We start from the raw sequence: 21,140 nt of genomic DNA on the forward strand, positions 1-21,140 counted from the left end.
CTGGAGCGCTTTTGCGATGTCGCAGGTGCGACATTTCTGGGCGCAAATGCAGCCACTGGACAGGCTGCCCTATTTCGCAAATGCGAGTCTGCAAGTGCAAAAATATAGTCCGCAAGTGCGAAAATGCTGGGCAGAATACATAAAATCGGGTTTTAGCCATTTTTACTCATTTTTGAATTTTGAGTCTCGGATTTAGGCGATTCCAAAGGGATTTTTCACGACTTCGACTTGGCTAAGTGTTCTATACCCCGAAAGTGATTATATTTCATAAATCCATGTTTATATTCATTGTTTATTTTGGATTTAGATGGAAGAAATTAAAATTTTTGTAAAACTTTCCAAAAACAAAAATTTAGGATTTGAAGGTCCATTTGACATCGAAATTTGCTAATTTTTGTATGATTGGACTCGTCTCAGAACGGGTGTTCAGATTTTGTGAGTTTTTTCAGGATTCGATACGTGAGTCCCACTGTTGATTTTAAAATGAATTTCAGATTTTAATCCAGAAAATTCATAAATTCATATGGAATTAATTCCTACGATTCGTGTTGAGTATATTGAATTGTTTGTGACTAGATTTGAAGCTTTCGGACACGAATTCGCGAGGCAAAGGTTTATTGGAATCTTGAATTTGGTTGCGAAGCGAGGTAAGTGTCATGGTTAACCTTGACTTGAAGGAGTAGGACTTGTTTGTTTATATGTTACGTGATTTAATGTGCGGGTACAACGTATGTGTGAGGTGACGAGTACTTATGCGTTGTGGTTGAGTCAAAATATGCGGGTGAAATTTGTTTATTATGAATAATTGCCTAGTTAATTAAGATATTCCTGCTTAAGTTATTATTATTTATTTGATCATTTTTTTGTGAAATTATTGTTGAATATTTTGGAAGGTGAGGTCAGTATTCTCGTATGGAATTGATTGATAAGTATATATCCCCGCATTATGATACTCTTCCGAATTTATATTATTATTTTTATGGCAAGGAAGAGTGCAAAAGCACGAAGGGTGATGCCGTGCCAATTACACATTATTATTTATTGAATTATGAAGTGAGGAAGAGAGTTAAAGCATGAAGGGTTATGCCGTGCCATTTTCAAAGAGTGTAAAAGCACGAAGGGTGATGCTGTGTCAGAAGAGAGTTAAAGCACGAAGGATGATGCCGTGCCAAAAGAGTGTAAAAGCATGAAGGATGATGTTGTGCCAATTATTATTATTTATTTATCAAATTATGGGAAGAATGAGAGTAAAAATACGAAGGGTGGTGCCGTGCCATTTTCATATTATTAGTTGCTCATTTTATTGTTGAGGAATTAATTGGCTGCTAAGTGATACTTTTCCTGCTGAAATTATTATATCATCCCCCTTCGCATGTTCCCTCCCAAATTTATAAATTGTTATTTATTTTATTATTATTGCTTCGTATTTGTATATACTTGTACAGGTTGTTTACGTACGTGTCTTGTCATAGCCTCGTCACTACTTCGTCGAGGTTAGGCTCGACACTTACGGAGTATATGGGGTCGGTTATACTCATACTACACTCTGCACTTCTTGTGCAGATTTTGGAGTTGGTCCCAATGGCGTACCATAGACTTGCTCGGATTCAGCTACCCAGAGGAGACTTGAGGTATAACTGCATAGTGTCCGTAGTTCTGAAGTCCCCTTCTATCTTATCTTAGCTATGTATTATTCAGGCCTTTATTTGTATTATTCTAGTAGCTCGTGCACTTGTGACACCAGATTCGGAGATGTATTTGGATAATTCATTTTTTATGATTTTCCGTACTTTATTTCAGTAATGGACTTCCGTTTAATTTAATTTGTTTAAAAATAACTAAGATTATTCTAACGTTGGCTTGCCTAGTAAGTGAAATGTTAGGCGCTATCACGATCCCGAAGGTGGAGATTTTGGGTCGTGACAATTTGCTCCTATTTACAAAAAGTGACATAACTTATGTTACTCAGCTTCAACAATGCCTAAACTAATTTTATAGAGCCTCAAGTCTACAAGCTAATAAGACTAAGAGTTCTATATACTATGGAGATGTTCCACAAGCAGTGCAATATGAAATGCAAATAAAATTTGATTACCCCAGAGGAGAACTTCCAGTTAAATACTTAGGAGTGCCTTTATCAACTAAGAAGATGTCCCTAGCTCAATGGTAACCTCTGATAGAGAAAATGGTAGCAAGAATCTCCTCATGGACAGCAAAAAAACTATCATATGCAGGAAGGATCCAGCTAGTGCAATCACTTCTACTTGGTATACAAGCTTACTGGTCGCAACTATTCTTAATCCCAAGCAAAGTTCTCAAAACAATAGAGGCTTACTGTAGGAGTTATGTATGGTCTGGTTCTAATGTTATCACAAGAAGACCACTGGTAGCTTGGAAGAAAATGTGTACACCTAAGAGTGTAGGAGGGCTAAATCTCATCAACCCGAAACTATGGAATAAGGCTACTGCTGCTAAAAATCATTGGGATCTTGCACATAAGGTAGATAAGATGTGGGTTAGATGGATTCATTCCTACTATATAAAAAACCAGCAGATAGATAACATACCAACTCCTCAACAGGCTTCTTGGCTCGTCAGGAAGCTGAATGGGGCAACAGAGATAGTGGACCTGAGGCAGACACTGGCTCAAGGAAAATGCAGCATGATCAGACAACTCTACCACTAGATACTTGGGCAATTACCTAGAGTGGAATGGAAGGCATTTATGTTCAGAAATGAAGCAAGAGCCAAAGCTAAGTTTACTATGTGGGTGTTCCTCCAAAATAAATTACTTACAAGTGATATGCTCGTGCAATGGGGTATGTTAGTGGGCACAATATGTAGCTTGTGCCAATTACATAATGAGAGCATAAACCACATTTTTGTGGAATGTGTCTTTGCTAAAAGGATATGGAACATGGTCCTAATGTGGCTTCAGATGCAACCACATGGTCAGAAATCATAGGACCAGCATTGGAGATGGGCAATGGAAAATGCTAAGGGCAAATCCTAGACAGCTGCTGCATTCAAGATGGTATATGCTGAGATAATCCACTTGATATAGTGTGAAATAAACAATCGAGTGTTTGAGAAGACCAGAAGAGATGTAGATGACATAACAAGAAATATAGCATGTGTATGCAATGCTAGAGCTAATGCTGGAACTAGGAGACTATTGTAGCAGTTAAAATTTTGAATAGCTGTTTGTGTTAGTTGTTTTAATAGTTGCAAGGCGAGATGAGACGTTAACTGATGTATAGGGAGAGATACTGTATAGATACATCTGACTGAATTTAAAGTCAGATATGATTTTGTAATGATTCACTTGGTGATTAATAAAAATTTCTTAATTACCAAAAAAAAAATTGCTAAGAGTTGGACAAATTTGGCCCCAATAATATAATAGTAGGGGCAATGTGGCCGAATAGTATATGACAAAGTAAAGGGGTAAATTTGACCTTTTCCTCAATAAACAAATGAGGCACAACCCATTATTTGGGTCGGCCCGGTATAACCCGGATTGGATCCACTTCCCTCTGTCCCGATCTCCCTCTCCGGCAACATTGGCGGCAGACAATTCCCAAATGTATAAATTTACTTCAAATCAAATAATCTTTCGAATCTAAACTAAGTACAGTGAGAAGATTAACATGGCCGACGAAGCAGAGATTTACGACGGAATTAGGGCAGAGTTCCCATTATCTTTCGGCAAGCAAGCTAAATCTCAGGCCCCTCTCGAACTCGTTCACAACGCCACTCGCCGGACCACCGCCGCCGCTGATGGTAAACACGAACCATCTTCGTCAAAAATTGAGGCGAAACCTTTCCCTTCTCTCTCTTCCTCCTCTAAATCCTGGCTTAATTCCCTCAAAAACCCTAAACCTAATTCAAAGATTATCGGGCCGGGCCGTCCTCCATTGGGCTTGGGCTCGAGCGATGTCAAGGAAGAGGAGGAGGGTGCTATGATTGGTCTGCCTCGGCCTGCAGGTGATGCGAAGACTGAGGAAGATGAGGATGGTGAAATGATTGGGCCTCCACGACCGCCGGTAGAAGAAGAGGATGAGCTGATGATTGGGCCACCAGCCCCGCCGCCATTTGGTTCGATGGGGTCGGATTCGGAGGATGATATGGAAGAAGAAAAAGAAGAACATAATCAGTATCGAATACCTTTGAGTAATGAAATTATATTGAAAGGCCATACAAAGGTACACTTTTTCTTTCCTTTTTTGTTCCTTCTTGCTATTTGTATATGCATTGTCAGCTCTTAGTGAGCTTCACATAATCTTCGCCAAGTAGGGATGGAGGAAGATTCTGATGTTTAGCTGGACAATTAGTCAGAATATACGAATCCTCTAATAATTGGATTCGTCGAGATGAGACAGTGGATCACAGGAGTATCTAGGATTTTAACTTTATGGGTTCGGGATGCTACTTAACCCATTTACCATTTGAGTTATAGGGTTCGAAACATAACAGTTGCTTATATTTGGTAAATTTCTTAACACGTGTACAAGGGGCTGAACCGGAGCTATTGGATTCGGCTGAACCCACGGCTTATACTGTACATCCGCCCCTGCTGTGGATGTAGAGGATTTATATAAGGATTTACATAGTCGACCCCAACTAGCTTTGTATTTAAACGTAGTTGTTTGATTGATATATAGATTGGATTTTCAGAGCTTGGTGCAGGATGTTTTGTTTTCTACCTAATAGGTTGATGCCTACTTCATCCTGGGTGCCAAAGATTGAAGCTTTCATCCTCTTCTTGGAGGAATTTAGTGTTTTACCTATAGTTACTTGAATGCATATGTTATGTGCCCCTACATATTAAAGGGAGTTTAAACTTGTACAGAAACTCCAGTTTGAATTTGGAGTATCTAGTTAATCTGTTAACGTACTTTACGGTTATTACGAGCCGAATTGTTGTGCTTGATCAAGTGAGGGTGTCTTTGCATACAATACTGAGATAATTAAGGCGGGATGTCTTCTCCTGAGCTATTGCAGTTGTGCTTTTTATTAGAAAATCGTCCTCTCTTCTTCCTCCCTTCTTCTTCTTCCTAAAGAGATGTCTTCTGATGCTTTTGGCAGGTTGTTGCTGCTCTTGCTGTGGATCCCTCAGGATCAAGGGTTCTCTCTGGTAGCTACGACTATACTGTTCGGATGTATGACTTTCAAGGAATGAATGCTCGTTTACAGTCGTTTAGACAGCTGGAACCATCTGAAGGGCATCAAGTTCGTAGTTTGAGCTGGAGTCCAACCGCAGACCGATTTTTATGTGTTACTGGGTCAGCCCAAGCTAAGGTGCTAGTCTAATCATGTTCTGTACTCTCATTAATAGGGGCTATGCGTATATATGGTTTAACTTATATGGTTTAACTTAATTTATCTCTTTTGGTATTTTAGATCTACGATCGTGATGGACTTACACTCGGGGAATTTGTTAGAGGAGATATGTATATACGTGATCTTAAGAATACAAAAGGTCATATATCTGGATTGACATGTGGAGAATGGCACCCCAAAACAAAGGAGACAATTTTAACATCGTCAGAGGATGGTTCGTTGCGCCTATGGGATGTCAATGACTTTAAGAGTCAAAAGCAGGTATGTGTTCTGCAGTAAATAGATAATATCACATAGCATGGTGGCGTTCTTTTATAAACTGCTACAACATGCGCTATTGAGTGACTGCAGGAAGGACCAGTTTTCCTCTTCTTCAGATAATGTGACCTATAGTGAAATCCTTATCTCTATTGCAATACCGAGTAGAAGAATAAAACAACATGTTTTGATCGGAGGCATTTGGTCATTTCCTTTTGTTATTGAGATATTTTTATATTCATTTTTTCTTATGGAGGAATCTCCGTTTTACATATACGTGGGAAAAAAGAGGGACTGGGTCTGGAGAGGTTAAATGAATTGTTGAGCGGGATGATGCAAAATACACCATTTTTTAGTCTCTTAGTAAGGCTTGAAAAGAAAATCTCTTAACAAAGCTGTTAAATATGGGGGATGGTCTACAGCCCACAGCAAGAATGAGGCAACTTCTATTAAATTGAGAGGATCACATCTTGCAAACACTAGCTAATACCTTACTGCTGCTTGAATGTGGCACCGTTTTTACCTTTCTTTTTAACCTCCTCTTTTGGGGTCATTTTCACCTCTTGACTCCACTTTTCCCCTTTGGGGCCTGGACCAGGGGATCTTTCTTGCTCTATGTTGACCAAAACAACATCGATGTCCTTGTTGCTGTTATTGTAATTGTGTTCTTGACATTAACAGTTTCCAGCTCTGAACGGAAGCCTGATTGGGACTGCTTCTCTCTGTAGGTTATTAAACCAAAACTTGCTCGGCCTGGGAGAGTTCCTGTAATGACATGTGCTTGGGACCGGGAAGGAAAAAGAATTGCAGGTGGTGTAGGAGATGGTTCTATACAGGTATTTCCCCTACAGACTGTAAAAGGTGATTTTATATCAAATTTCTGTGTTTGTTTGTCTCAATTCATCTTGCTCATATGAACTGCTGTTCTTAAAGATATGGAATCTTAAGCCTGGATGGGGAAGCAGGCCAGACATATATGTAGCAAATGCTCACTCAGATGATATTACAGGAGTCAAGTTCTCAAGTGATGGGCGGATACTCTTGTCAAGAAGTTTTGATGGTTCCTTAAAGGTATTAGTAAAAGTCTAAAGTGAGCCTGCTTTTTAGTTTGTACGCCTGCGTTCATCTTCTCTGATGTATAATAATCTTGATTTGGCTCATAGGTTTGGGATTTACGCCAGATGAAAGAACCCTTGCGAGTATTCGATGATCTCCCAAATAATTATGCTCAAACTAACATTGCGTTTAGTCCTGATGAACAACTGTTTTTAACTGGGACATCTGTTGAAAAAGATGGGACTACTGGAGGAATGCTGTGCTTCTTTGATCGAGGAAAGCTAGAGCTAGTGTCAAGAGTTGGAATATCTCCTACTTACAGTGTTGTGCAGTGTGCCTGGCACCCTAGGCTGAATCAGGTATTTTCTGATGACTCTTAATCTAGAAAATATTTCATTGTGTCACTTGATTACTACGCATGTTGTTAACTGCTTTGAATATCATGAAGTGGGAAATATATTCTTATAACCATACTGTAATGTGTTTTCTTGAACCTGCTTCCCACACAAATATTCATCTTAGGACTGAAAGAATAGGCATATGCAGTATTAGAAGCTTGTTTTCCTGTGCACCAACTTACCCTACTCTCTGTTTTTTATTCCCATCTTAGCATGCACGAACGTTGAGATTTTGGTCTAAAAGATTTTCCTTCATCTCAGGTCTTTGCGACAGTTGGGGATAAACATGAAGGTGGAACACACATTCTATATGATCCAACACTGAGTAAAAGAGGAGCACTAGTTTGTGTTGCTCGTGCACCCAGGAAAAAGTCTGTGGATGATTTCCAGGCAGAGCCAGTTATTCATAATCCACATGCATTACCCTTATTTAGAGATCAACCTAGCCGCAAGCGTCAGCGAGAGAAAGCATTGAAGGATCCACTGAAGTCTCATAAACCTGAGCAGCCAATAACAGGGCCAGGTTTTGGTGGTAGAGTTGGTTCGACGAAGGGAAGCTTGTTGACGCAATACCTTCTTAAGGTAATATTCTTATTAGCAATATTGTATATCAGTTATAATTTGTTTGAATGGACGAAAAAAACTAGCATCTTTGGTGTTGGAAAATATCAGGCTTTTGTTTCTTTGTTTTATTTTCCTTTCTATCTACTCTAGACATTTTGGTTTCTGGAAGAGAAGAAGTGGAGTAACAGATATCTGATTGTTTTTATTATTTCCCACTACGCTTTCATGACTGTTGATAGTCAATGCTAGCCCGTGTATTTTGATCCCTAAGTTATCCATCTGTCAGTAACTCTTTCCCCTTCATCTCAGATATATAGTCAACCCACTACCTTCAACTCTGTATTTTGGAGAGAGTGTTCCTGAAATTCTTATTGCTTCTTATTTGGATTTGAGCATGTTATCACATAAGCAGCTAACTTCAGCCTCATTTGCCAGCATATTTTGTGATAACTCAACTAGCATGCTCTTCCATTAAATTAAATCGAGAGAGGGAGGGGGGGAGATCTTGCAAGTGCGACTGCTGCTGAAATAATAGGCAATAGACCCTGGTGACGTGTGGAAACATATCTCTGTGTATGCTATTCACATTCATCTGTAGTTAGAGAGGTGGTTTCTGCTCGTTTAAACTGTTCATTTGTGTTGTAAGCTTTGGTTTCAACAAAATTCTGTTTTTACCTGAACTAGTGGAGATGGATGCTCTTGAGAATTTTCTCTCTCGTCTGCCTTGCAATTGAGAAGGAAAAAGTTTCTTGTTGGGGCCTTACATTGGTTGCTGTTGAATTAATAGATCTTTTATTTCTCCCCTCTTCCCAGATAAAACAAAACTATATAGTCTACTTTATTTCAGTTGTTACTCTTCTCTCCCTTTTATCTTCTCTTTTGGACATACTAGAACACAATTAATGCTTGGTTGAATTGACCTAATATTTTGCATGTTTTTGCAGCAAGGTGGCTTGATAAAGGAGACTTGGATGGAGGAAGATCCTAGAGAAGCAATCTTGAAGCATGCTGATGCGGCTGCGAAAGATCCAAAATTTATTGCTCCAGCATATGCTGATACACAGCCTCAGCCACTCTTTGCGGAGCCAGATGCTGAAGAAGAAGATAAGTGATCTGCATGTACTGCATTTTGGTTCTAGTTCTCGAGATTCTCAAGCACTCTTTTAGTGGAGAGGAATAGGACGTGTATGACAGTTCTCAAATGAGGGAATCATTCCTCCATAGATGAAAAAGCTAGAATCTGTGTTATGATATAGCTTTCGACGAACTAAAATGAAATTAGTTGGAGATAGATATGCTTTTCTGGATTTGCTGTTGCAATTCCGGTAGTAATTTGTTTCTGCATAGATTTGACTGCCTGCTTGCTGTAAAATGTATGGGAGCAATCCTCATCTGTAATCTGTTTAATCTTACTCTGTTTTGTTCAAGATTGTTTCTTCCAAGTTTGGCCCTTTGTAGTAAGAAATCGTTTCTGCATTCCGTTTCTTTACTCTTACCTGACTGTTAGATGCTAGAACTCTTGCTTTCGTCTTTTTACTCTTCCACCCATCCCCCCATTGCTTGTCCACTCAACTCTGATGCCCGAATCTACTTTTATTTGAAGTTTATTAGGAGCTTGTTTGGAAAGCCACCTAGGAAATGGATTTGGATGTAATTGGGTGTAATTATATAGTTTGACATGTTTGTCTGGCCAAGTAATTACTTGGTCATCATGGAATTGAGTGTAATTGGAGAAGTGTAATTACACTCACCAATTCTCAAGGGTTAGGCGAGAATTGGTGGTAATTACACTATGTAATTACAAGGTTACTTTTTTATTTCTTCCCTTTTTGTTTTTATTTTAATTTATTTTCTTTATAACTTTTTATTATTTCCATTATTTTAATATTTTTTATTTTTTATTTTTTTATTTTATTTTTACTTTTTAATTTCTTTTTAAATTTTAAAATATGTTTTTCTTTGTACATTATTTATCTTTTATTTCTCTATCTTTACTTCTTGTGATTCCATGTAATTGCTCGTATATTTTATTTCTTATTATTTTATTTTTTTCATTTAGCGTAACTACGTTATTATTCTAGTTTTTGAACTACACCTAATATTAGAAATAATGAGTCATAAACAAACTTGGCATTTAATGAGTGATGTCATTAAAGTAGAATTTTATTGTTGACCGAGGTTGTAAACTTATTATGTTTGCTAATCTTAAGTTGTATTGGAACTTATTTTTATTATGTGGAATTTGGCATATGTTAAACTATATTTTAATATTTTGAAATTGTGTTATATTTATGGTTCCAATGTACTTTTTTTAGTAATATTGGCTTGTTATTTCACATTGCATATTGTTCATTTTTTAGTTAGAATTGATATATTAGTTTTGTCAAATATTTGAATAATGTTATGACATTATTTTTATAAATATTAATTTATTTTATCAAACATGCATTTCATGATGTTCTTACAAAACGTATGTTTTTACTTTTTATAAGGCAACAACAACAAAAAATTCAGTATGATCCCAACAGGTAGGGTCTGGGGAGGGTAGTCTGTACGCAGACCTTACCCCTACCTAATGCAGGTAGAGAGGCTGTTTCCAATAGACCTTCCAATAGACCCTCGGCTCAGGAAGGGCAAGAAGAAGAAGAGGAAAGCAAGGAAGGAAGAAAGAAGGAAGAGAAAAGAAAAGGGGAGAGATAAAAAGATAAATAGTATCAAATAATAGCAATATGGAATACAATACCTGAGGCGAACAAAATCACATAACGTAATAAAAATCTAAGAATATGAATGGACATGCATGCTACTAAGACTATTGGTGAACAACTAAAAACTACCCACTAACCTTCTACCTTAATCCTCGACCTTCACACCCTCCTATCAAGGGTCGTGTCCTCAGTGAGCTGAAGCAGCGCCATGTCCTGTCTAATCATCACACCCCAGTACTTCTTAGGCCTACCTCAACCTCTTCTCAAACTCTCCATGTCCAACCTCTCACACCTCCAGACAGGAGCATCAATGCTTCTTCTCTTACCTCCGAACCATCTCAGCCTCGACTCCCGCATCTTGTCTTCCACGGAGGCTACTCTCACTCTGTCCCGGATAGCTTCATTCTTAATCCTATCTCTCCTGGTACACCCACACATCCATCTCAACATCCTCATCTCTACTACTTTCATCTTCTGCACGTGGGAGTTCTTGATTGGCCAACACTCAGCCCCATACAACATAGCTGGTCGAACCACCACTCGATAAAACTTACCCTTAAGTCTTGGCGGCACATTCTTATCACATAAAACACCGAAAGCGAGCCTCCACTTCATCCATCCCGCTCTGATGCGATGTGTGACATCTTCGTCAATCTCCCCGTTACCCTGGATAATAGACCCAAAATACTTAAAACTCGCTCTCTTGGGGATAACTTGAGAATCAAGCTTAACCTCTACGTCTGCATCATGGGTCCCGTCACTGAATTTGCACTCCTAAGTATTTCTGTCTTGGTTATACTCAGTTTGAAACCTTTAGACTCCAAGGTGTGTCTCTAAACCTCCAACCTCGCGTTAACTCCGTTTCGCGTCTCGTCAATCAACACTATATCATCGGCAAATAGCATGCACCAAGGCACCTCCCCTTGGATGTGTCGCGACAGTACATCCATCGCCAACGCAAATAAAAAGGGGCTAAGAGCCGATCCCTGGTGCAACCCCATCACCACAGGGAAATGCTCCGAGTCACCACCCACAGTCCTCACCTGAGTCTTAGCATCATCATACATATCCTTAATCACCCTAATGTACGCTACCGGAATGCCGCTAACCTCCAAACACCTCCATAGTACCTCCCTCGGGACTTTATCGTATGTTTTCTCAAGGTCAATAAACACCATATGCAAATCCTTCTCCCTCTCCCTGTACTGCTCCACTAATCTCCTTACCAGACGAATCCCTTCCGTAGTTGAACGCCCCGGCATGAATCCAAACTGATTCTCGGAAATAGACACGCACCTCCTCACCCTGGCCTCAACCACCCTCTCCCAAACCTTCATAGTGTGACTCATCAACTTGATACCCTTATAATTGTTACAATTTTTTATATCGCCCTTGTTCTTGTAAAACGGAACCGTCGTACTCCACCTCAATTCTTCGGGCATCTTCTTCGTCTTAAAAATAACATTAAACAACCCAGATTATTAGTTACAACCTTAAACTATTCGTGGTCTTAATTACCCCCCTCAACTTGGCCTTTTGAGAGCTATTACCCCTCTGGACGCTGATATGGCAAAGACTGTGGGTGCTCGCCTGCCACGTGGATTATTCTGTATATGTGGCTTTTTTAAAAAAAAAAAAACTATATTTTTACCTTTTTAAGTATGTTACTTTTTTGGATAATTTTTTTCGAATACAATTTATAATAAAACTTGGATAAAACTACATTATTTAGGCTAAATATTTTTATTTGGCTAAAAATAATAAAGTCTTAGTTAATCTTTTTTTGAATTTGATCTGAAAATAAAGATTTATACAATTGAATTTGGATTATGAAAACTCCGGTTCAATTTTTCGGTTATGAAATACCAAACCAAATAATCTCAGTTTGGTTTGTTTTCTTAGAGATTTCAGATTAATTGGTTTAGTTATTTTGAAATTTCTGTTTAAACCTATGGACATCTTCTGACAAGAAATAATGGACCTCTAAATAAAGTATTTATGTCAAATTGCCTAATTATCTCATTCCCATTATATTCATCTGAAAATTTGATAATTGTAAGTACAAATGTAAATCCTTGATATGACAAAAGGATTACAAGAAGAAAAAATAATAATAAAAAAGTATGAGATAACTATCATGAGTATATGTTATAGATAGTCAATTAAATAAATACTCAAGGCATCTAAAAAGTTATAAAAAATACACATGATTAGTTATTTCAATTGTATAAATCTTTATTTTCAGATCAAATTCAAAAAAAGATTAACTAAGACTTTATTATTTTTAGCCAAATAAAAATATCTAGCCTAAATAATGTAGTTCTATCCAAGTTTTATTATAAATTGTATTCGAAAAAAATTATCCAAAAAAGTAACATACTTTAAAAGGTAAAAATATATTTTATTTTTAAAAAAAACGCCACATATACAGAATAATCCACGTGGCAGGCAAGTGCACCCACAGTCTTTGCCACATCAGCGTCCAAGGGGGGTAATGACTCTCAAAAGGCCAAGTTGAGGGGGGAGGGGGGGTAACTAAGACCACAAATAGTTTAAGGTTGTAACTAATAATCCGTGTATAGTTTAGGGGAGTTTTTAGGTATTTTGCCTTTTTATAATTAATTATACTAAATATTATTAATTTGAAAAATATATATATCAATTATTTTTACAATATTAGTTATAAATATATGATTACTAATTAATGTATATTCAAGAAAAAAATATGCATCTTAAATACCAAATCTAATATTATTTATACTTATAAAAAAATTATTTATAGGTATATATTTATTATATTAACTTTTAAATTTTGATAATTACTTCATTTACAATTTAATTTAACCGTGTAATTATATTTGTGTAACCAAACAGTATCTGTTGCGGCCAGACGCACACGCAAGTATACGCGGTCGTCAAGTAATAAAGTGACTAAAAGTCGGATGTCGAACCCACGAGGACTTGTGATTAACTATTAACTAAATTAGACTATCCTAACTATTTAAACAAGAATTAAAACTAAAAGTATTTGATTCTAAACTAATTAAAATAAAGAAAAACACATAATGAACTTTGAATAGAGGAAGAGCAGATTTCAATGTTATGAAAACGATCTAGAGTTATGGGCTATCTAACATTCGTATTGTATTCTTCAATTAAATTGACTAACTAATTTATCTAGCTTATTGGTTGACATGGTTAATATCGCTCATAAGAATTCGTCGAGTTCTTACTCGTCTATTCAAGCTAACCTAACGCCTATATGTCTATGGAATTAGAACTAACAAAAACGCATGTATAATTCATGTACATCAACCAAGCAAGACAATTAGGTATATGTCTATCCTAACCACGAATCCGTTCCCCGATGACCAGGTTTAAGAACTTGCTCTACTCAATCCTATATGTAATCTAGAATTCCCACTTTCGAGATTCGTAGATAGTATTCAATTGGTGATCAAGCAATCAAATAATTAAGTGCAGAATTGAATAAATAAACTAATACAATAAACTAAGAAATTATAATCAATATTCGAATAACAATACTCATGAAAGAATCACAACCCTAGAACGTAAAGTTTAGCTCTACATAGACATGGTAGCAAAACAACAAATCATACAAAGAAACATAAAAATTACTAAGTTTGGTGGAAGAAAAAATAAAACCCGGCCTCCATGACAGTTATGTGATTTTCCCTTGTCAAAAGTTCCTCTCAAAAATGTTCTCCCTCTATAAAATAAGTTTATGATCCCTTTTATACGAGTTGGAAATGTGTACGGACGAAATAACCTAATTCCCGGGCGAAATAGGACTAGCGCTAGCCGTGGCGCTAAATTAGTAAGTTTTTCACGCTTAAATCCTTGATTTTCTTTGAATTGTGTTTCATTTTCCTTTGTCTTCCACAAGGGGACAAACATCGAAAGGTGTCCCCCTTGTCTCTTCATTTATTTTCTTTTTTTTTTAATTCAATTTTGCTCCAAATATTTTTATCTTCACATTGTTTTATTTCTACACAGTTATAATATAATATTAAATATAAATAATATAATTAATACTCAAAAGGCGATTAAAAATATTAGAACATGAGGCAATAATGGTTAAATATATACATTTTTTGGCCGAACATCAGTATCCTTATAATTACACTGCAATTACATTATGACAAACAAATAGATCATCGTAATTACTATATTATATAAATACTAGGTTGTGTAATTACTACCCTAATAATTACACCTATTTTAATTACCGGGTGGTTTTTAATACAGTAGATATCTTCAAATGTTTACTATTTACTTGCTCTGCGTTAAAGATAATCCTTCGAACTGTTTTAAAAGCTCGTAGTAATTGCACCACGCGAAAGTCGAAACAATTATGGTTACACAAAGATCTAAAAAAATTATCAAGCCAACTTGCATAATAAAACGTCTATCCCCATTCCATTAACGTAATGATTAGAAAAATACTGCTAATGCAGAATTGCATTGCATGTGTGCGTGTTTATTTATGCAAAATTGAAAAAGAAAATAGTGGATAAAGTGATATATCAGACTTTTTAAGTTGAAATTGTGCACCCATTTATAGTTATGCACCCGCCTATGAGCTCCTCTTGAGTAATTTATATAGTCCGAATATATCATCAAACATCTCTATAGAAAATCCCTATATCATAGTCATTTATTATAAAAGTTAAATTTTATTCGAAATTAATTTTTATATTATATTATAATATATATCTTTTATAATAATATTTTATTATAGCAATAAAAAAATATCGAAATAAATGAGGTTGTTATAGAGAAATTTATTGCACATAGTTCATTTTATGTGTCTTACTATGGTAGGACACAAAAGTTAAAGAATGTACAAACGGCTTTTAAAATTTGGTAATCTTAAATTAAAGGTGTGTATTACTCATTTGAAAGCTTATGAGCTATGACTTTAAAGTGTCGTGTTTCTCTTTTATCCATTAAGAAATATTAATTAAGAAATTGATTAGACTATTCTATCCTTATTTATATCTTAAGATATAATATCTCTTTATTGAATATTTATGTGTTATCTTTATTTTCAATAATAATTATTACTAAGGGTAAAAAATAAAAAAAAAATAATCAATTTTGTCTGAACTTAAATAATTTGAGATAATTATTTTTAATAACCATAATTATTAATATGAGACGAAGAAAGTAATTGGTAGAAGAGTACGACATTAAGGATAATATGGGAACGTTGCTAATTAAAAACTTACTAAATATAAAGAGATAAGTAACATTCTTTTGTTGAAATATGATCCTCATCAGCATCAATTTATCTGTTCCAACCACCAAATTCATGCAAAACGAGGAATTATAGAACACTTTGTCTTGACAGCCTTTAAATGCACATTTATTTGCACGTGATGTCTTTTTCTTTCCTTAGCTATCCACAGATCAGAGGATTTTTTGTTTTTCGATTTTTCTACTTAGTGGGGTCTTCACGAGGTTTGCAGGATTTAAATTGAACTCAATGATTTTTTTTAAAATCCATAGTTATCCTCTATTCACTTTTACTTATCTAATATTTTAAAAATATTTTTTTATTTTTACTTATCCATTATACTAAATCAAAAGAAATATAATTTTTTTACATCTTACCCTTATCATTAACTACTATTTTTAAAATTTTTCAAATTTTTTGAAAATATCATTATTATTACAGATAAAATTATAAAATACATACTTCATTTATATTTTCTTAAAGGTAATGCACAATTAAAAATGGACGGAAAAAATACTATTTATTGTAAGTTTTATATTTTTACAAAAATATTGAATTCAAATGAACTTAGCGACACAATCCTATGTTTGGCATAAATTGAGTGGTCGTAAGGTAATTTAATCTAAATTATCAATTTTGGTACATGTTCTATGTCGGTGGATGCAAACACCGTGTAGAAGTATGAATTGTTTTTAGATGCAAAATTCAGCGAACTCTTTACTTTTTTCTCCTATATTATTTGATCGTTGTTTCTTCACTTTTCAAACTTAGAATGCGAGATTTCTAATTTTAAATAAAAAAATTCTAACCATCTCGTCGCATTAGTGGTGGTGATACCAAAATAAGATCCTTGGCCTTTGTAGCTGTGAGAGATTAAAAAAAAACTCCAAACATATTTTTTATTTTACTATCTTCTGGGATTATTTTCTTTAATTAACGGAGATCCTCAATTATCAATGGTGTTTCGACACTTTTTTTTTTTTGGTAAACTAGGGAATCCATAACTATTATCCTTCGAGTGCGTTATGGGTAAAACCCTGCTCCAGTACAATAACTCGCAAATCATACTAGAAAGGTAAATCGCACTAGATAAGCCCATACGACGAGCTCGATCAAAAAAGTATGCATAAGGTTTTGAACCTGCAACATCCAATTTCAAAAATCTCCTGTTCAACTAACTCGGTCACCCTTGCGGGTTTTTCATCAAATTTTATGCCTTAAAAAAACGCGTGTTTTTTTTTTTGTAGTATCGAGTGAATGAATATCCATAGCAATTAATATTAACAGAAGAAAACAAAAATACAAAAAGGGTGGAGGATAATGTGCCAGCATATTCAAGACAGCAATACCTTTGGTCAAACAATCGTCCCAATTTTCTAATACTGTCTTGCCACTTTTCTCTGTCGGTCAAAGATTAAATTTTTTGGTCAACAGTTTGACTGGAGAATCCTATCCACAATTTATCAGTTTTTGAATTATTTTTAATACTTTTCTAGCAAAGTCGGATCTATGATTTAAAGTGTGTAAGTTTGGAATTTTAGTTCCTTTTCAATTATTGAGTTTTAAATAAATATTTTATATATTAAATAAATTTCTTACAATAAATATAAAATTTAAACTAAAATTATTAAATTCGAGCAAATCCGTAATCGAAACTCTACCTCTATTGATTTTATGAGTATATATCTACCAAAGGCAACCTCTTTGCAGTATTGCAAGCTGGAGTAATATTCGGGGAAGGTCGTCTATTAATTAGTAAATTTATATTTATTTATACACTGACAAAAATATTTTTATATTATTAGCGTAATATAATTGCCTATATTAAGTTATTACTTTATTTTTCGAGTTATCTTATTGTACTTGTTGTGAAAGATTACTTATTGTTATAGGTTATTTTGATATAAGATATTTATGCATCGTTAATATACAAAACTAATAATAATATTATAGATATAAAAATGAAACATGTTTTATAATTGTATAGGTCAAAATTCGCCTCTGTGGGATTTAACATGGAGCGTTATTATGGAAAGCGATGTGGCCGAAGTCGACTAGTAGATAACAAGGTTCGTAGCCGAGCAGTAATAACGACCGAGATCGAGTATCAAGGGCAGTGTTAATGGCTAGTTTTTGTAATAAGATATTAAAGAGAATATTCCATTAAATATTCTTTGTATTTGTACTTTTATGGTTGACTGGGTATGTTCCATATAAATAGAAAAAAAGACAAGGGAAAGGGCATGTAATATTCTCTGATAAGAGCACTTTTGAAAATAAGACTTTCTCTCTAGAAAATAGATAATCAATACTTTTCTAAGAAGATTGGATTATCTATTATACCACATTTTCCCATAAGATCGAAGAATAGTCCCAATATCATCACATTTGTCTATACTCATCACTATCAGAAGGAGGAATCATACATCTCATTCAATATTTGGTGAATCATTCTCCTTATTTACGTTAATGTCATTTATTCTTATTTATTGCTTGATACTCTTCCATCGTTAATCATCTTGAAACATTGAATGTACACAACATTTAATCCTCCATCAACACTATTCGGTTTTATTTGAGTTGACTAGTTATAAATTTGAGAAATATTATTATAAACTAGATTTAATCCATTTTCATATAAAACTAATTAGTTCAATCAACGAGTTAAATTTTTTGGTCAAACAATAATAACGTCTTTTTGTTAATTCATGTAAGTTTTCTCTCAAAGGTTCATGCACTAGCCACTCTAAATAAAAATTAAAATACCAAAAGAGAAAAAAGAGCTTATATTATGTGCTCTGACAACATAAATAATTTTACATTAGGTTAGACCTATAATGATAGATATTTGTCTATATCAAGCTTGACATGCTAACATGCAAATTATAGAATAAATAATATATTATAATAAATTAAATTGCACCAATATTTTTGATTGTCAGTGTATATATATATATATATATATATATATATATATATATAACTTAAGAAATGATTATGTTAATTATTGGACTCTAACCACGCAACAAATGTTCTATACATTTCTCTCAATAATAATAATAATAATAATAGTAACAATTATTTTATGACCACGACATAGTAAGATGTGATCGGTCAAAGTATATATTGAAAACGTATAAAAACCTGTTTGTCTCTAAAAAGAAACAAACCCTCTTTTGCTTATTATTTTGGTTTTTGTTTTAGATCTCAACTAATTCGAATTCATTTTTTATCCATTTTCCTTTTTGGCTCTTCTGCTTTTCTCCATTCCTTGTTAACAAAAAAAATATTGCTATTTCTCTAATAAAATAAACCCAGTATACGAAAAAGTTGGAATTATTATCAATTATCAGGTGTATGTATACCTTAGAAAGTATATATAACATACTAATTTCTTTTTCCAACCAAAAGAAAAAAAGAAGAAAAATAGGGTGAGTGTATATATAAATATCCCTTTCTTCTCTTTAGTCTTCTTCCTTTCATGGCTTCTTCTACCACGGAATCTTCTTCATCATCAAACCTAAGGATAGTTGTTCAAAAAAATCCCTCAGAATCTCAACTCAATGAATTAGGCATCAAATCTTGGCCTAAGTAAGTACAAAAACTTATGATTTTCTTTGTTATTTTAATTTCTTTTAATTTGTTTATTATATATATATCTGTCTTCTCCGTCTATGTAAGCTTGCTCAAATTACTGGCTTCGAGCTAGTTCAGATAAAAGAGAAGGATTGTCAGTAGACTAACAATCAACATATAACTAGTCAATATATAGTACAAAAACATATGATTTCCTTGTTATTTTTTTCTTATTATATATTCGTCTTTTTTGTATGCGTAGACTTGCTTAAATTGCCGGCTCCTAGCTAGTTTAGATGAAAGTGGAGGTTGTGGTATGCTAACAATCAACTTAAAACTAGTCAATTCGTGATGAATCCTTAGAACATAGATATTTCATAACATTGCCTATGATTTCGCCCCTAGAGCTAGCTCCTACTCCTTCTTCTTAGGATATATAGGTCCTCCTTGGTCCTTTTTAATTACATAACATTCTCGGCTCTCGGCTGCCTCCAGTCCGATAGGTCGGTCGCCCTCTAGCCATTGACTAGCCCAGCTACGGATCTCTCCCTAGTTCAGATGAAATATATAGGAGGGTTGCAGTAGGCTAACAATCAACATAAAACTAATCAAATTCATGATAAATTCTCGTAATATAGAATTAATATTTCGCTGTTATATTATATATTTGTGTTTTATATTAATGCTTAGACATTTTTTTTAATGTAAAAATTCCAGATGGGGTTGTTCACCAGGGAAATACCAACTAAAATTTGATGCACAAGAGACATGTTATCTATTGAGAGGGAAAGTGAAAGTATATCCAAAGAACTCAAGTGATGAAACAGTGGAATTTGGAGCTGGTGATCTTGTGATTATTCCAAAAGGATTGAGTTGCACTTGGGATGTATCAGTTGCTGTTGATAAACACTATAAGTTTGATTCATCTTAAACCTAATGATATCATTGTTTTAATTGATGTTTATGATATAAACAACAACTCATGATTGTAACAATTAACTTTTATTAATTTCCTTGATATAGAGATTAATTACTCATATTTTGTAATTCATCAAGTATGAATATTATTAGAGACAGATTCCGAATTTAAACGTGATAAATTCAATTTTAAATGTTTTTAGCACTGAACATGTACTTTTGGAGTTATAGTTTCATAATTTTCATGTATATATCCATGTTTCAAGAATTTTAGTGAATTCATACAGAAAATATTGAATTCGGTTGGATTTACACATCCACCAAAATGAATAGAGAAGATCCATAGACATAGTTAATTGATAATTGATTTTTTTTTTTGGTTTCTTATTATGTGTTCGATACTCATATTAAAGTTCTACTAACCTGATTTTGCACCGCTTAAATTAAAGTGCATTGATTGGTTGTTGCTAGATATTTCTGTATCATGTTAGTAACTCCTTTTTGATAATTGTGTTAATTAATTTCTAGTGTTGTTTCTCTCTTGGATTTTTCTTATTTTTGATTCTTTGGTAATTATTTAATGTTTATGCTTAAAAGGTTAGTCAAAGAAATTAGAGAAAAGCAATTTAGTCAATGCATGTCTCTTTCAAAGTAACCTACATTTAGTAAAAAAGTATCTCCCTTTCTAAAAAGCTTTAAATGTCCTTTGACTGGTCAACTCATCATATTTTTATTAAGAAACCATATCACCTTTTGAGTCAGCAGTGATGAAATTTCTGCACAACCCATAAATGTTTCTGGTTGGAATTGTTATCTGCTAGCTTAATAAATACTAGTGTGTAATTTAATGTTTCATCCTAGTTTGTCTTAGAATAGGGAGAAAAACCTCTATGTTATTCGGAATTTTCAAATATAATATCACACTCTTATGGATTTTTTCAAAAATATACTACTGTACTTTCAAAGGATTTGGCACATACCCAATGATATTCTTAAAGAGTTTGAGCAACATAAAAAAACTAAATTCAAGATGAGAAAGAACATTATTACCTCTGATCC

General features: G+C 34.4%; 2 protein-coding genes across 2 annotated transcripts; both read left to right on the forward strand.

The window, feature by feature from the left end:
• Positions 1-3,514: 3,514 nt before the first annotated feature.
• LOC104105891 (uncharacterized) lies at positions 3,515-9,095 on the forward strand. Its single transcript, XM_009614318.4, has 8 exons — positions 3,515-4,205; positions 5,089-5,301; positions 5,404-5,604; positions 6,330-6,437; positions 6,535-6,672; positions 6,765-7,016; positions 7,317-7,637; positions 8,564-9,095. Exons 1-8 carry the CDS (start codon positions 3,651-3,653, stop codon positions 8,729-8,731), a joined length of 1,956 nt encoding a protein of 651 aa, XP_009612613.1. The 5' UTR covers positions 3,515-3,650; the 3' UTR covers positions 8,732-9,095.
• A 9,911-nt stretch (positions 9,096-19,006) lies between these two features.
• Positions 19,007-20,200, forward strand: LOC104105892 (uncharacterized). The gene is made up of 2 exons (XM_009614319.4): positions 19,007-19,178; positions 19,881-20,200. The coding sequence occupies exons 1-2, from the start codon at positions 19,069-19,071 to the stop codon at positions 20,092-20,094; spliced, it is 324 nt and encodes a 107-aa protein (XP_009612614.1). The 5' UTR covers positions 19,007-19,068; the 3' UTR covers positions 20,095-20,200.
• Positions 20,201-21,140: the final 940 nt, after the last annotated feature.

The sequence above is a fragment of the Nicotiana tomentosiformis genome, chromosome 2 (genome assembly GCF_000390325.3).
Source record: "Nicotiana tomentosiformis chromosome 2, ASM39032v3, whole genome shotgun sequence".
NCBI lineage: Eukaryota > Viridiplantae > Streptophyta > Magnoliopsida > Solanales > Solanaceae > Nicotiana > Nicotiana tomentosiformis.

Bases quoted from the DNA above. Each gene is read 5' to 3' on its own strand.
- LOC104105891 (XM_009614318.4), top strand. From the start codon at position 3,651: ATGGCCGACGAAGCAGAGATTTACGACGGAATTAGGGCAGAGTTCCCA. The intron at 4,206-5,088 runs GTACACTTTTTC...TGCTTTTGGCAG, and splicing joins TATTGAAAGGCCATACAAAG to GTTGTTGCTGCTCTTGCTGT. The intron at 5,302-5,403 runs GTGCTAGTCTAA...TTGGTATTTTAG, and splicing joins CTGGGTCAGCCCAAGCTAAG to ATCTACGATCGTGATGGACT.
- LOC104105892 (XM_009614319.4), top strand. From the start codon at position 19,069: ATGGCTTCTTCTACCACGGAATCTTCTTCATCATCAAACCTAAGGATA. The intron at 19,179-19,880 runs GTAAGTACAAAA...TAAAAATTCCAG, and splicing joins GGCATCAAATCTTGGCCTAA to ATGGGGTTGTTCACCAGGGA.